Below are 16,717 nucleotides of genomic sequence, written 5' to 3' on the forward strand. Positions count from 1 at the left end.
CCCAAAAGAAATTTCTAGATATTTCATAGGAGAATGTTTATCGCTGATGCCAAACTGTAACTGTTAGAGCAGTGTAAATAATTGAGACCCCAGTAGTGATGTCCGTACCTCGTGTGGTAACCATTCTCCAGCTGGCATTTTAATTACAGTACTTGCTATGGACGCACTTGGAATTCTTATATTGCCTTTAGTGAAATCTACAGACATCCTGCCTGACCTTTGCAGCTTCAGTCAGTAACTGTACCATTTAGTTCCGTCATACTGCAAGATGTCTGGGTTTGCCAGATACTCAGTTCCTTCGCCTCCCTCCATCGTTTCAAATAATACTTTCCACAAAGACATTTCTCTCGCCTAAGATATGTCTCTGAATATACTCGTCCTTCCAATGCAGACATTCTCTTGAAGGTTCTTACTAGATGTCTAGCACAGTTTTTATCCTTATCTTGGGTGTGGGTGAGGTAAGTTCTGCTATTGAATACTGGTTTTACTGGTGTTGAGGGGGAGTTGGGAGGCCTATTTTCTGATGGCCTGTAAGAGGAAACCGTAAAAAACCCATCTTTTTCCTTTCAGGGTGCTGAATCTGTCAAAAGATTGCTGGACATGGCCATAGATGCTGTGCCACCTCACCTCTGGAAGAAGACCCCAGTAGTGTTAAAAGCCACAGCTGGACTGCGCTTGCTGTCAGAGGAAAAAGCTCAGGCTCTGCTTTTAGAGGTAATACTAAGATCTTTTGGATGCACTAGTAATTGCTCTCCCTGTTTCATCTTTCATGACTCAGTTCTCCATTGTATTTAGCATAAGAGAATTTCAGCTGTGAAAACTGACTGTAATCCCATGATAGCATGAAACTCACGAACTTTATAGACTTGCATTGTATGGTCCTGAAATCCTCTGTCTCGATGCGGATAGAAGGTGTGGGGAGAGAGACCTACAATACTTGTTTCTTTCTTTCTTTTGTCTACTCCACACACTTGTCTTATTTTATACTGCTGTGAAAAAGAAAGCTTGTTCTGTCGCCATCAGAGTAGAACAAGACTCTTAAGACTAAGGAATATAATCCTTATTTCTTTCTTCAGGTGAGAGAAGTCTTTGAGGAATCACCATTTCTTGTTCCAGAGGACAGTGTTAGCATCATGGACGGGTCTTATGAAGGTACGTTTTAGAAGGAGGAAAAAGTGAAAGCAAAGAGGAGTGGGGAAAGAGAGGGAGATAACTTATGCATGTGAGAGGGAAAAAGAAATGGTCACTAAACTGAGGGAAAATATAATAGTTTCTAGCTCTGTCTGAAACAATTCAATCCTGCTTTTCCTAGGAGGTCTTGATTACTTGGTCATCTATTAGACTACAAATGCAGACACACAAAGAGTTTTACAAGTTAGCTAGATGAAGATTCATCCAATACCTTCTGAGGTTCCAGAAGAGAGCCTCATCTCAGAAACAAGTATGCAGACTAACCAGCTGAAGCCTGTTTTGGGGAACTGATGAAAAAAAGATGATGTCTACCTCTGAAAGGCTACGTGACAGTATATAGCAAGCTAAGAAGCTTATGGAAAGTGCCTTGTAAATTCAGCAATATCAGTATTAAAAACAATCTATTATGATTAGCTCATCAATTTACAGGTTAAGATTAGAAGCATTGTGAATATCTGAGAAGAATGAAGGATAATTGGCATGTATTAAAAAAATAGATAATGCAATACATAGTAAAATAATAAATTTTTAAAAAATATTCTGATTGGAAAAATAGGAAAGTAACCTAAAATACAAGAAAAGGTGAAATATGTTATAGGTTTGGAATGAGCAATGATTTTGCAGTGCAGAACAGAGCACTGTAACATTTTGGCTACATATCCAAACATATTACCTTGGAGAATAGGCAGGTAATAATCCTTCTGTATGGATGCCTGATAAGAGCCATCTGTGATGTTACATTCAGTTCTGAACACTTCATTATCGCAGCTATATAGCCAGTTTGGAAGGTGTTCAAGGAAAGAAAAAGAATTACCATGACGCTTAAACAACTAATAAATGGAGGAAAATTAAAGAGCAAAATCTGTCCATGTGGGCCAAGAGAAAAAGAGAAGTAACATAAAGTCTGCAAGTATTTGAAGTATGGTGCAATGCATAGTATGTCACTAGGATTAGTGGGTGAATTGTATAGGAGGGAGAAGTGTTGTATTGACAGGGAGCAGGACCGATGAGGCATAATAGAGCATAGTGTAGCCTGCCAGGGTTTATTTAAAAATCCCACCTCTGCTGCTATCACATGTTTGCCTACATTTGGGTGACAATCAAGCAAGCTGCTGGAGCCAGAGGAGTTGTTTGTGTTTTACTGGTTGCCACTGTGTCTGTAGTGTAATTGCAGAAACCACAAGATTAAAACACAGAGCGGTGTGTATGCAGTTTTCGGATTAGGAACTGAAATGCTGGGGGCAGGGGGGGAAAGTGCCCAAGGAAACTTGTGCATTGTGTCAGCTCGTTACTTCTTTGTATATTGTTGGGATAATAGACATGATTTGTGCATGCTGCAGTTGCATGGATATTACAAATGTTCTACCTATCCCAGCTTATGAGATTTTAATGAATCAATAATGCATCATATCACATAATTGTAAATTTGAATTAATCTCTGAAGTGTGAGGTGGTTGCATTAAGTTAGTAATGATTTCCAGGTAAATATATAACATGTGGAGGGGTGGTAATGCTGAGCAGGAGGTTGTGGGAGTATTCAGTGGTGACTTTTTGACTTTTTTTTTTTTTCCCCTTTTTAACTCTTTGCAGGAATTTTAGCCTGGATCACTGTGAACTTTTTGACAGGTAGTTAATTCTGGATAACTTCTCTCTAAATATGAACTTAAGTCTCTTCTGTGGAGGTGATCACCCTGAGTTCCTCTGCCTTCGTTGCTATGTCTGCTTTTCCTCCCTGCTGTGGCACCAGTGATAAAGCAGTGGATTGTCTTGGGCAGACTGTTCCAGAGGGTGAGCCACTTCTGTAGTAAGAAGGGGGCATCTTGATCCAGAAGGTGCCAGGATTTGCTCGGGTCTGGGAGGCATTGGCAAGCTGGTTTCTGTAACATACCTAGGGGAGCGGTACTGCTAATCTGTCAGAAGGCGGGAAACAAGGTTTTACAATGTTCTTCATCCCAGCGCAAACTATGCAACGGAAATGGTGTAACAGGAGCTGCACTGGTGCTTGAGCCTTAATGGCTCTAAGAACATCTGGGAATGCAATCTAATGAAGAGAAAAGAAAATCAGTACTCTAGTAGATAGATGAACAAGCAAAAAAGCTGCTGTGGGTGAAGAGAAAGGGTAACAGCTGGTCGTGCTCTTACTATTCTTCCTGTCCTACTGCTCCTGACCAGCGATGTGGTCATTGCAGAATTTAAGTATTCTCCCTGACAGCTTTTGCTGGATACCTAGATATTTATCTACTTTTGTCTCTTTGGAGGTGAAATTGGAATCAAGGATGAAAATCCTATGAATCTTTTCTGTTTGCCTACCTCTTCTCTGCGATGTTCTTTGTTTTTGAAGGCCAGCTCAGCCCTCCTGTATTGCTGTGATAACTTGGTGGCTGCCTGAACATGATGTTGTTTGCAGGGCAGCTGTCTGGCCAGAACCAGCATACTGTTGGGACTCTGGACTTGGGAGGAGCCTCAACTCAAATCACATTCCTGCCGCGGTTTGAGGTGAGGAGTGGTTAAGAGTCCATGGGTTGGGACTGCAGGGCCAGTGGAGAGACCTGAGCACTGCTGTGCTCTCTGATGTCACTTTGTCAGCACTGCCACAAGCAGAACATCTGTGGTGTACAGAACATCTGTATTTCTGTTCCCTTTGACATCAGCAGTTGGCTGATAGGCAATTGCAAACAAAGGAGCCTGGATAACAAGGAAACAAAAAGAAAGAAAGCAAATGAGTAAAACCAAAGAGAAACAGCTTTTGTTTTCTAGACCCAGGCTGAGAAAGCCCCATTAATGCAGATATTACTTTGTATTCAATAAATGTAGACCATTTCCAGGGAGTATTCTTGCATATTACAAGAAATTTAGGATCTGCTCTGAGCTTTTTTTTTTTTTTTTTTTTTCTTTCCGTTCCAGTCTGATAACAGATCCTCACTAAGTTTTGGAGAGGAGTGGAGTGTCCCATGGGGCAAACATCTTTTATAATAGCACAATCAATCCTGTTTTCTTACTGATTTCTTCTCATTTCCTTTGAGAATTTCCCTCTCTGTCCCTCAGTCCATCTCTGCTGGATTTGTCAGAAATTCTGTAGCTCTTTGGAAACAGTTTGAACTGGGACCCAAGTCTAAAGTTTGCACGGGAAAATTACATGGGTATTGGAAGGGCACTGTAGCATTCTGTATGTTGATATTATGAAGTTGGTTTTGCCAACAGAAACCAGTTGGTTTCTGAAGTTTAACATTTTTTTGTTTACAGAAATTGAGATTCTATGGGGTGTTTGGGGACCACAAAACACATGTTTTTCTTATCAGGATGTTTTAGTTTTGCAATGGTGGGTCGTGTTGAAACATGACGTGCAACCTTATCCTGTTCAGCAAAGCCTCAAGTACTCTGAGCTTGCCCTCTGTTTTGTGTTGATAACACCTGCTGAAGTGGGCACTAGACCAACAGGAAAGGGTGTTGCATGTCAGGGTTTTGGAGAATAAATAGAGCTGTGAAGTAGGCTGAAGTGCAGCTCAGGATTCAAATGACTCCTTAGAGCCTTGCAGGAAAAGGTCTCCAGGGTTTGCTGCCGACCGGGACCAATGATGAGAATTCGTAGGGCACTGTGGAAGTCAAGGATCACGCTGCCTGCTTGTACACTATGACTGCTTCTCACCTGCATTGTCAAGTTCATACAAAAAAAGCATTACGTAGCTCAGTAGGTTCTGAAAAGTTTTTCCCATTTGAAGGAATTAGCAGGGATTTCCCCCTTTGATTTGTAAAGTGGTGTTTTTCCCTTCCTGCAAACTGAGGCAGTCACATTTGCTCTTGTATTCAGTTTGAACAAAATACTCATTAATGAAATATAGAGGACAAGCAAATAGAGGACATACGATGGTAACTGCATGGAGCTGTTTAAGCTAGTGTTATGTTTTTTCATGGTATTATAAGCAACTGAAAACCAATCATAATCATTATGAAATTGTCTGGTGCCTGCCTCATTTAGGAGGGGTGTGAGGATTCCTAAATTTTTGTGAAAGCAAGGCATGAAAAAAGACAGTTTGTTTTCTCCAAATATTTTTTTTCTTTTTCAGAATTTCTCCTTTTTAAAAGATTTTGTGATGTAGGGTTTAGGAAAACTCAAAATATGGCAGGGTCTGGGTGTGTTGGGTCAAGGATGTGACTGCCATTCCAATGAAAATCTACCTGACACCCAAAACAAATTTCCGTTTGTGTTTGTTCAGGAGAAACTCAAGCTCAATACTGCCAAACCTCTTTCAGCTTTGAGCAGGTTTCTGTCTCGGGCTCTACAATTCCAAATCTGTTTGGTGGGTTTTTGCTGTATCTGGTCACTTGAGTGGAAACTCCAGGGACTTTGCAGCATCAGTCCTCTCTGAGATTCTGCTGCTTGGCCCAGAGTAACAGAGTGTCTCATATGAATGCACAGGGCCAAGGAGTGATCGGAGAATGAGGTCACTAGCAGATGAAAGACAGAAACTAGGATTGAAACAAAGGGAACACTAAATGAGCCCTAAACTGATTCAAGTTTACAAGAATATGAGAGTTACTCTAGCAAGAAGGTGGGGACTGAGTACCTGTGGGGCGGAGGTGGGCACAGAGGGAGGACTATGAAAGGCAGAAAACTGGAGGTGATGAGACAAGAGGTTAATTTAGAAGAAAGCACTTAAACCAGGAGGTGAAGCAGCCCTAAGACTGGGAGTGAGTGGTCACAGTGTTTCCTTGAATATTAGCATGACAATTAACATGGTGAAAATGTGGCCTGTACTTCACTTTGCGTTTTTAATTATTTTGAGATCCTGCACTGAGATGTCTAGTCTGACTGACAGTTCATAGTGTTTCTAGTGCAGCTGATTTTGATGGGACTCTGTGTATAAAGACTAGCACGTAAGTACTCTGAAAAATTCAGGTATCCTGAATTAGAAAGTATTTTCATCCTGATCTGTTGCACTTCCCTATTATACATTGAAGTAACACAAAGATGCATATAAATAAACTCTGTGCTAAAAGCTGCAGACCTCGCAGCAGTGGGCACCATTAGAAAAATTTGCGTTGTATTCAAAGCAGATCACATGAGTGTGCAGTAAACCCTATGGGTATATCTGTGATACTACATCAAAGCTGGTCATTCTTTATTGCATAATAGAAACTAAAATATTTCTTCTTAACTTTTAGGAAACTTTGAAGGAAACCCCTGGGGATTTTCTTACCTCATTTGAAATGTTTAATAGTACCTACAAGCTCTATACCCACAGGTGAGGAGCAAAAAGGCCGCTGTCTCCGCTGAGGAAATCAGTCTTTCTGCAGCCCCTGAGCTAACCGCCATGTCATCCCGTTACCAGCTGTTGGGACCATGACTTTTTTACTAGTTTTCTTATCTGCTTGAAACATTAGTTGAAGTGGAACATGCCATTAGTTGACTGGAAACGTTCCAGGTTCATAGTTCATATCACTGTGAAGGAATATTAGTCAGTCTGTCAAATGAAGAGAAGGCATTATGAGTCACTATATTTAAGGAGAAGAATTCTTATTACTGGATTCAAGCCAAATATGCTGGACAAAGCAGAAGGGTGGATATCGTGCCAGTCAGAACTAAACCTGATCAGAGGTTTGGAAAGAGGACCTTCCTTCTTAGTTATTAGTTCAAAGTTGTCCATCAGCAACTGGACAAAAAGTAAAACCTAGACTGATGTAAGCCAAAGAGAGACAACCACAGGCATGGAGCACAACAGATTCTCGAACCAATTGGAGGGGATACTTGGCCTGGAATAATATAGTTGTGCTTACTGCATTAAGCTGACAAGTTTCTGAAATGTCTGCAGTGAAATCCAGAGAGTTCACCTCCATGAGTTAGTCCAATGAGAACTTGACTATGTATAATAGAGTTGGTCTCAGCCTGTTACTAGTGGGGTGAAGATTATAATCTCAGTCAGTTACAGAATATGCTTACTTGACAGCAAAGCTGGTTTAGTGGTCCTCCTCTCCTACTGCTTACATTTATTGATGTAACTGATTGCTGTATTCACCATTACAGTCTGTTAGATCACTTAAAATAATGGGGATTGGAAATCATCTCCTGAAAAATGAGGGAGCTGGAGGTTAGTTTGACTCTGATTATTCTGTAAACATTCATATTGACATGACTAAAGGGGTAAGTAGCCAAACAGAGAGATGGGAATGAAAGGCCAACAGGTTTTTAATTTAGTTGTGTTGCTGAAGCCAGCAATGTGTTATTATATTCCCTTGAATGTTGTTCACATCCTAGGTTGTAATGAGTGTAGTGGTACTGTGTGGAGTCAAACAGAGATGGATTTCACACAAAGGCACAGCTCCCGTTTAGTGGGAGGTTCTGCAGTTCCCCTATTAGTTGTGCCCTAGGAGCACATAGTCTTATGTGTGTGACATAAGAATGGCCATCCTGTTCCGCATGCACTCCTCACATAGCTTTCTTTCTCCCTAGCTTTTAAGATTGTGCATTTTTGCTTTTTATGAATGCCTTGTAGAAATGTCACATCAGTTCTAATCACTTTCTGCAGTTTTACATTTATCCATTTTACAGAAGCTCTTTGTAATTCTTGGGTTTATATCACTCTTTTGATACTTGGAATCATTCTGGCAAAGGGAACCCTCTGTTTTAGAGAGGGGAGACTTGTGGGAAGCAGAGGAAGGAAGTTTGGTTTGGATGTTCCAGGATTTAGGAAAAGGCTAGGGGTGAAGCATACCAGATGTGCAAGAATTAAAAGTGCAATGTCTTTCTTCATTGTTTGCAGCTATTTGGGGTTTGGACTAAAAGCTGCCAGACTAGCAACGCTTGGAGCTTTGAATATGGAAGGTATGTTCATATGATAAAACATCCAAGATATTTGAGGAGATGGTTAGACATAGTCCTCTGTCAGCAGCTCGTTTCCCATGTCTTCTTCTGTATCCTGTGCTTTTCTGTGTTTTCACTGATATAGATCTGTCTGGAAACAGGCTACCACTTGTTAAGGAATTGTCTTGTGAGGCAGCTGCTTTTCCTTATTTCCAGGTTCAGCCAGCAGTGAGTGCAGATTCCAGAAATGCACACATGGGAACATACAAACACCATATAGACATGGCCAGCCACAAACTCACAGCTTTATGAGCATCCACAGAAACACAAACAGCATGGGTAGATCCTTTTTCTAAGTATTGCTGCTTAGGCCAAACCCACTTTATAGGTCTCTCTGGTATCTGCCTGGCCTATCTGTTCCCCTAGATCTCCTAGCTAGTCTTGCTAGAAGTCCAGGAGCGTATCGCACACTCTCACTCACTAACCTGAATGCATACTCACAGTCCCTGACCCAGATGTTAAGTCCTTCCAGTCTTTGTGTCCAGACCTTGGGCCTTTTGTCCGGTCTCTGGCCAGGACCTGGGGTCTTTCCACCTTCTGGATTCTTTTATCATCCCCTCCATTTTCCCATACTTCCGCTTCCCTAATCCCTTGATTTCCCCTTTCCCTGCGTTTGAGCCTTCCCCTAAACATCCCATAATAAATATTGCACAGTCCCACGATCCTCCTCAACCATTCTGTAAGAAGTTTGTTTTTTTCTGTGAGACCTGTGCTGGCCACAATAATCATGTTTTCTTCTCATCAGTTACAGTATTTCTGGTTGAACCCTTCAAGGGTACATTCAGTGGTTCCTGTAACGGCCACCCATCAGTGTCTTAGGAGTTTTTGTCTTCACTGCTCAGTTGCTTTGTTTGTCTCAGTTATCTGCTGTTTGTTAGGGTTTGTGTACCTCTGTGTTTAGTTTATTACCTCTCTTGTTTCTTGTCTTCTATGGTGAACAGCCGTTATCCAGCTACCCTTGTAGCGTTTATCTCTCATTAACAAATGACAAGCCCAGCTGCTCTGCAGGTTGCAGGACAAAATGGGCATAACTTCTCCAGACTGAGACTGGTCCATAATTCATAATCATGTGCAGGATCAATCAATTCGGATTTCGTTACTTTTGCTTAAAGACCTTAATGAAGGTGTTTCAGCCTTTTCTTTTCTGGTTCTGCATAATGATCGGTAACTGCACTAAATTTTATCCCTTCTGATTCTCCCCTCTGGTTTCATTCCAGCTGTGGATGGACAAATGTTCCGCAGTTCTTGTTTGCCAAAGCAGCTGGAGGCAGAGTGGCATTTTGGGGGAGTGAAATACCGGTATGGTGGCAACAAAGAAGGTAAACTAAGGGGACTTGTTGCTTCTTGTGAGATAAGTCTCATCTCCAGAATCTGAGTTTTTCCTTGGCAAATACTCCCCCAGTTACCTTGGGTTATAAGATACCTGTCCAGTCATAGATGTGGACTTTTGATAGAGCCAAAGAAAAATCTGAAGCTGTAAGAATAGCTGGCCTGTACTCTCCATACTCTGGCTGTGATCTCTTATTACAAATGCTGCATTTTATAGGAAACGTTAAGAGTTGTGCAAGTAAGAGAGCTTTTTCTGAGGCTTTGAGCTAAGCGCAAAAACTCAGGCTATGTTAGGGTACAGTAACTGGTAGGCCAACATGTATCTTACTTGTGGAACTGTTTCTTAAGATACCATCCCTAACGCTGCATACAGAGGGTAAAGCTGCTACCATCAGTGGCTAGAACAGACCCTGCTGGTGACTGGTGTTGCTTTGCTTTGCAGTGGGGAACAAGAGAGCTGAGTTGTAGATCTGGTGTGTGTGGAGTGGACTGATAAAATTACAATGTGATAGGGAGACAAAGTAAGGGTTTATCTAGCAGGTGGTAGCAAATGTAAGTGAGCTTCTGCCAACCACAGAACATAACAATGGGAGTTTCACCTGATGTGGAGGAAGCTTTTCGTGCACCTACACCAGTTTGTGCAGCATGCCTTTCAGATATTGCTATGATCTGCTCTAACCACTTCCACTTGATGATGGTGATTTAGAGTCCTTACCTGCATGCAGGTGCCACACTGGTTTACAGAAAGGATATCTAAGCTCTTCTCACCTCTTCTGATGCTTTAATCTCTCCTTCTTCCCTTTTCCATCCTATTGCCACTAATTCTTCCATCTCCTGGATGTGCCTCTTTGGCTCACCGCATCTGTGTTTGTCCTGACAGGAGAAACAGGATTCAGGCCTTGCTACTTGGAAGTACTCAAGGTTGTCAAAGGGAAACTGCACCAACCAGATGAGATTCGTGGAAGTTCCTTTTATGCTTTCTCCTATTACTATGATCGAGCAGTTGACACCGACCTAATTGGTAAATTGGTTTGGGGTACTCTACTACAGGTGAGCAGGTCAACCAGAAGGTAGACAGAGGAACCCTGGAGCCATGGGGAGCAGAGGAGCAGGAGAAAGGAATGGTGTTGAGAAAGAGGAAATACACAAAATGCTTTCAGGGAATGAATGTGTATCCATCAGTGTAGTCTGATATTCAGAGTTCAGCAGATGAGACTTGTGCTCTGAGCCCCAGTTATACTTGCAGCTCTGTCTTCTGTTACCAACAGGTCTCGCTCCTAGCTCAGCATCAGAGAGTTGCACTCTAGGGTCAGCTTAGATACAGAACTCAAATGCTTTCAGGTCTATGATGATGCTTTTTCACCTCTTCCTTTTCAGATTATGAACAGGGAGGTGTTTTGGAAGTGAGAGATTTTGAAAGAAAAGCCAAAGAAGGTAATTCTCATGAAACTTGGGAAACTGGTGTGGATGAGAAATAACAAAAATATGAATGTATAGGTAGTACCTAATGTGAGTTTGACTTAAAAAAAACACCCTAGTTTATTTAACCTTTATTCCACTTATACCTTCCCTGTCATGTTACTTTTGTTAGCCAACACCTGTAACTGTTGCAGAAGAAAGCACTGATAGAGCAGTGGGGGGAAACACAGTGTTAGTGGCTTTGCAATTCTGTTCAGGAGAGAAGGGAGATTAGTTCATAAATGGCAGTACAGAAGAAAGTGAATTTGCTGTATCAAGAGCTCCTTCTGTCAAACTGCAACTCCGAGTACAGGAGAGCACTGACTTCTCTGTCACCTTAAATCCTTTTTAATCGCTAACAAAATGGAGGGAGATAGTAGAGTTTGTTTAAGACTGACAGCCTCTTCTGCATTCCTTTCCCTCTCCCTGACTTTTTTCCTGAACGCTTGTTCTAGTTTTTTACCTCCTCCTGTGAAAAAAAGAGCTCCCACCTTGCCATGCTGCTGATGGCTAAGAGCAAGACATTACCTCTGAATTGTGATCATCCTCATGATGATTAGTAGACTCTATTTTTCACCAGAAGATGCTTAATTATGTAGTTCAGGACTGACTTTTTTCTAAAATAGGACCTAAATTCTAATGATTTTTCAGTAAAACTTAATCTCCCTAGAAACTCAGATGGTTTTGACTAGGGGGATTAGGCTCCAAAGTTTGAGTGTGGGTTGGTTGTTTTTTTTCTCCTGGATACTGTGAGAGCTTATTTCCAAAGATTCTGCTAAGATATTATCTAACACCATCAAACCATTTATTTGGCTTTAGAGCATCAGATGATCAATTCTGTCATCCTAAATTAATGCTCCTCTTTCTCGTTTCGATAGTAGGAGGATGCTGCTTATCAGTGTGAAAAAGAAGTGAACGCTGCTCTTGATGTTTCTAGAACAGGGCAATAACAACAGTAGATCTAGAAGACAACTCTTGGTGTAAATCCGTTTCCCAGTCACTGTCACCCTTACTGTGGAATCTTGACTTAGCTGCGGCAAGAGAGTGGTTGGTTGGGCAATAGCCTCTTCCATGTCCTTGGACATGTGTGGTTGGAAAAAAATAAAAGAAGCTGCCATCCTAGAAGGCAGAGTCCCTTACTGGAGCCATCCTTGGAGATTACACAAGGAAGACAAATGATGCTGTGTGTAATCTGCCAACTCCCTGCCAGTTATCAATTGAACAGAGATTCAGACTTCAAAAGAGTTATGTGGATTATGTTGCTGTAACAAAAGATGTACTTTTGATGGAGTTAAGAGAAACTGGAAGTACTATTTGGTTTATTCTCCACCATTATAGAACAGCTGTTGTAGCATGTATCATATGTACCTGTTAATAGAAGTGGGTGGGCACGTTTTAGTACCTTTTGGCTTAAGGTCAGTTCAAATGTATAATGTGGATAAAAGCTCCTTTATTTTGCTGAGATCCTTTTTTTTTTTTTTTTTCTTCCTGCTCTAGTCTGTGATAACATGGAAAGGTACAACTCAGCCAGTCCTTTCCTCTGCATGGATCTCACTTACATCACTGCTTTACTGAAGGAAGGTTTTGGATTTAGGGACAACACGCTCTTACAGGTGAGAAAAACAGTTAAATCCCAAAGCCAGCTTCCCAATTTCTGTATCTATCAACCTGCATTAGCTCATTCTTCTGGCTAATTATCTACTGAGTCTTTCCAGGGTAGCTACATGTAGTTGCTGTCATCTGTGCAACATATGAATCTAGAGAACTCTTGGGAACAACTTCTTTTTCTTCCTTTATAGTTAACAAAGAAAGTGAACAATATAGAGACAAGCTGGACTTTGGGTGCTACCTTTCACCTACTGCAGTCTCTAGGGATAACCTACTGAGCTGGGACATTCCTGTGGACTTCAGCATTTCTGAAAGGCTGAGAAAGCAAATTGAAATCTCCAGGTACGTTGTTCAGCTGGAGCTGGTCACAGAGCAGAACATGGACCAAAGCTATAGAACAGACCTTCACCCCAGATTGGCATCGTGCATAATGAGAGTTGCCACAGTATGATTTGTAGTTGTGATTGCCGTAAATGATCCAGAACCTGCCTTCTGAAAGTCAAAAGGCCTAAACTGCAGCAGAATATCTGCAAGGGGCTCAAAGCCAGCTTTCACCAGCACGTTTGTAATCGCATCCCATTGCTAGACGCACAGAGTACCTGGCACGTGGTGACAGACTACAGACACATGACTTCCCCTCCCCCTTTTATTTTAAACATACGTAACTTAAGTTTGCTTGTGAGATGTTAAATACAGAAATTAAAGATGGCATCAACAGTCATTCAGAGAAAAGTGAAAAACTCCAAGTGCTGCCAGCCTCAGTGTTCCAAGCACCCGGCTGTTAGCTTAGCTAATACATTGCAAGAAGACTCCAATCGTTCAAGAAGGGGCCTGCCAGAAGCACACTTTGGGCATGGTTTTGGGAAAGGTGTTGGCTAAAACATGGGTTGTAACTTACCAAGCATTTCTTTAGGCAGCAGTCTTTTTCTAAGCAGAACGTATGCCTGACTGTTTGTGTTCCTTTTTGCTGCCCTTTACAAGTCTGTGCAGCTATAGTACCTCTGGCTACCAAACCTGATAACTTGATTCATTTAGCATGTAGTCATAACACAGAGTTGTGCTGGCACAACTAGGCAGCAGTGCCAGCTGTTTTAAACTCCACTGCCAAAAGAAATGCTTGTCACATTACACCCACAAGGACATTAAGGGTGCAGTCTGATGAAATGGCTGATCCGTTAGCTCACTTTTCTGTGAGAGGCAGTTCTGCTTCTCTGCTCTCAGCAAGGCACTCCCAGACCCTTCTTTCCTCTGATGCTGGTGCTCCTCAGGTTCTTTGGTGAACCAATTCATGGCACCAAACTTCAGTTAAATCGGGCCAGCAAGCTGTTAGAACACCATAGCCCATTTTGTCGGAGTGAGCTAAGGTGTGGTTTCCCATCTGAAAATTTGGGCTTATTGCTTCCTGTGCTCTCCTTAGGAACATCCTCTGAATGCAGAGCTGTGGTGAAACAAGTTGTTTTTTCAGTTGTTTAGTAGATGAAAATAGGGAGAGAGCAGAATTAGCATCAGAAACAGAGAACGAGAGTAGCTTTGCTTTCTTATCTCTTGTTTGCTTATCCCTTATCCATTTTAAGTTGTTTTAAACTTCATTTCTCTTCAATATAGTGGAGTTGGACCCATAAAATGGTATATGCAGTCCTGTATTGCTCTGGAATTATTTTTAATATATACAGCAGGTCTTTAGGAACAGTGCATCCAATGAGGGGGCTGCCGCTGTTTAGGAAGCCCAAGACTCCTGTCAGGATTGTGTGAAGCTATTTGAGTAACAATTTAAAGTGAATATTACATCTTTTTCACACCAAACACATAGAAGCAATGAAAGATCAGTATTTTAAATAAAGCAACTTGTCAGATAGGCTGGAAAGCTGGGCTGTGGGATCCTGGTTTTCATGTGTAATTGGCTGTACAGAACATCAAGATTGCTCAAATACCTTGAGGCTCCCAGTACAGACCTTGCATTGTCATAAGGAGAAACAACTGTAGAGACAACTTTTTCCACCCTGTAAAACTTCTGGCAGCTAGCTCATCAAAAATTAGTTATCTTCTACTCACCGTGGAACGTGTAAGGTAAAGATTAATCTACCCCAGTCGTAAGAAGAGAGGTATTACATGCCTAAGGGAAGCTTTTATCCACTGATCTCTTGTGAGAAACACTTTCCTGTCAGGCATTTGCAGTTACCTGTTTGTTATAACACACCTTTCCCACTTCTGTAATACCAAAGACTACCCTCACGCTACCTTCTCTGCAAACTGGATTTGAAAATAATAGCAATTCACGGCAAGAGGAGGAAGTAGTGCAACTCATGCCCTTACTAATCTTGCCAAGCAGTTTGGAGACTTAGAAATTTGCCTTACTGTGAACATAAGTCTACTTCCTTTAGTCAGCAGCACAAGTTTGACTGTGGCTGATTAAGCCACCCCCTTTTCATATCTCAGGTTTTGATTGAACAAGTTCAGTCAGCAACAGGAGTGCAAGGGTGGGGATGGAGCTACCCATACTTGTGCCACCTTCACCTTGCTGTAAATTCAGGCTGTTTCTTTGAAATACGAAATGCTCATCCATACTAGAATCTGTCTTGAAATCCATGTTGGGAAATTCCTCAGTGTCACACCAAACTTCTGTTCCTTCCTCACTAGGAGCTTCTGTTTCAACACAAGAAAAGTAGTTGTGGCCTCAAACATTTCATATTCCCTTTCCCAGTGTTTTTCAAAACTTAGTATATGGTCTGGTCTGCACGACAAGGTGACTGCAAACACGTTCATTTTGTCTTCAGTTAAAAATTGTATTCACTTTTTTAGTCTCAGAGAACACAAAGTAGGGTGCAGTGGTTACCAGCCAGGCTGTGTTACACCTGAGAACTATCTAATCTAATAATCCAAAAGTCGTCTTTCAGTCTGAGCCAGTGCCATGACAAACTTTTACTAGATCTTGGGGCTAAGAGCTGTAAGCAACGAGGCTGTATTTGAAACAGGAAAGGAAGGTGGGATGTTACATGTGAGGAACAAGCAGCAGCAGTGTATCTGCCAACTGAATTGATGCTAGCCCTGAGGGGTACTTCAGGGTTTTGTCTGAAGGGAGGATGGTCTAGAACAAGACAGCTAACACACGGGGAAAGTTTCTTTTCTGTGTTCTTTGCCTCAGACTCTGGTACTACACATGCTCGGTGGGAGATCTGCTTCCCAGCACCAAAGTTGCATTAAATCTGAATGCTCAGGGCCTTCCTTTGTCAGTGGCACAATTCATTAACTGAAGCAAAACTGCTGTTCTCACTCGGGGCCCAATCCTGCAGTCATGAGAAACACAAACTCTGCTCAAAGGTTTTTGCAAGAAATTGCAGAATTGAGCCCCTGCTGTTTACATCTGAACTACTCAAGGTGGGTGGGGAATCTAGAGAAGCCAGTTAAGTCCTCACACTTACCCTAGTGCAATGAGATTTATTTATTAGCTTAACTAAAGATGAAGCAGTCTTTTTAAAAGAAGAGTTCTACTTGCAGCCCTGATTTTTATCTCCTCCTTTGTAATGTCTTTTAGCCAGTCACTAACAGGAACTGCCTAATATAAGTGACTGAAGAAGCACAAGTAATGGCTTTCAGTTCAAAACTTGTTTCATTCTTTCTGATGTTAATTCCTGATACTGGTCAACCGTATGTGTAAATCTTGCCCATAGGCAGTGCTCACTTAATTTTCCAAGTGTCAAATGTCTAATGCAGGAGGCTGGTGTTTGGAACCTAAGACAGAATATCTTCAATGTCTATTTTAGTAATTAAAGCATTTTTAACAATATTCAAGACATCGTGGTGCAGTTTTCTTTCCTAGATATTATTGTTGTCTTGCATTTTTTTTTCAGGGAGCCTTTAAGACCAGTTCCACAAGAAACACTATTATTCAATAAAGCACCAAGAGAAGTGCAGGGAAAAGGGTGAGAGAGACAGATTAGAGCTTTAAAACATGTGTGGCACCATGAGTTGTCTCCGTCTGCTGAAAACTACCCCTCCTTTCTGAGTCCAGGAAGTGCTAAGAACCCAGCCGCTATAGAAACCACATTGGAGAAAACTGAAAGTAATTAAGCAGCAAAAGCTGTAGCTGGCAAAATTCAGGACTGTGTTTTCCAAAAGACAGACAGCTGTTTCCACCTCGGTCTTCAATTCAAAAGGCCCAAATTAAAAGCATGTTGTGCAGCTAGTTCTGTGGCTGAAGACATCATGGGACTACAGGAAGAGACCCTAATCCTCTTGAGGAGAGCAAATGAGAACTTTTGCATAAACCAGTGG

At 41.7% G+C, this 16,717-nt stretch overlaps 1 protein-coding gene across 5 annotated transcripts in view; it reads left to right on the plus strand.

The window, feature by feature from the left end:
• ENTPD5 (ectonucleoside triphosphate diphosphohydrolase 5 (inactive)) overlaps positions 1-16,717 on the plus strand; it is a 29,531-nt gene that overhangs the window by 8,405 nt on the left and 4,409 nt on the right. For 3 of the 5 annotated variants that reach the window (XM_086463385.1, XM_086463383.1, XM_086463384.1), the window contains exons 4-14: positions 571-714; positions 1,077-1,152; positions 2,782-2,817; positions 3,599-3,687; positions 6,355-6,434; positions 7,950-8,011; positions 9,268-9,369; positions 10,260-10,400; positions 10,757-10,813; positions 12,335-12,450; positions 12,637-16,229. In XM_086463385.1, coding sequence (XP_086319511.1) covers positions 571-714; positions 1,077-1,152; positions 2,782-2,817; positions 3,599-3,687; positions 6,355-6,434; positions 7,950-8,011; positions 9,268-9,369; positions 10,260-10,400; positions 10,757-10,813; positions 12,335-12,450; positions 12,637-12,723 — 990 coding nt within the window. In that variant the 3' untranslated portion in view covers positions 12,724-16,229. Of the gene's footprint in view, positions 1-570; positions 715-1,076; positions 1,153-2,781; positions 2,818-3,598; positions 3,688-6,354; positions 6,435-7,949; positions 8,012-9,267; positions 9,370-10,259; positions 10,401-10,756; positions 10,814-12,334; positions 12,451-12,636; positions 16,230-16,293; positions 16,692-16,717 lie in introns of those variants that run through there. The other 2 variants (XR_015183428.1, XR_015183429.1) reach the window with 2 other exon arrangements.

The sequence above is a fragment of the Leptosomus discolor genome, chromosome 3, assembly GCF_034619465.1.
Source record: "Leptosomus discolor isolate bLepDis1 chromosome 3, bLepDis1.hap2, whole genome shotgun sequence".
In the NCBI taxonomy this organism is placed as follows: Eukaryota; Metazoa; Chordata; class Aves; order Leptosomiformes; family Leptosomidae; genus Leptosomus; species Leptosomus discolor.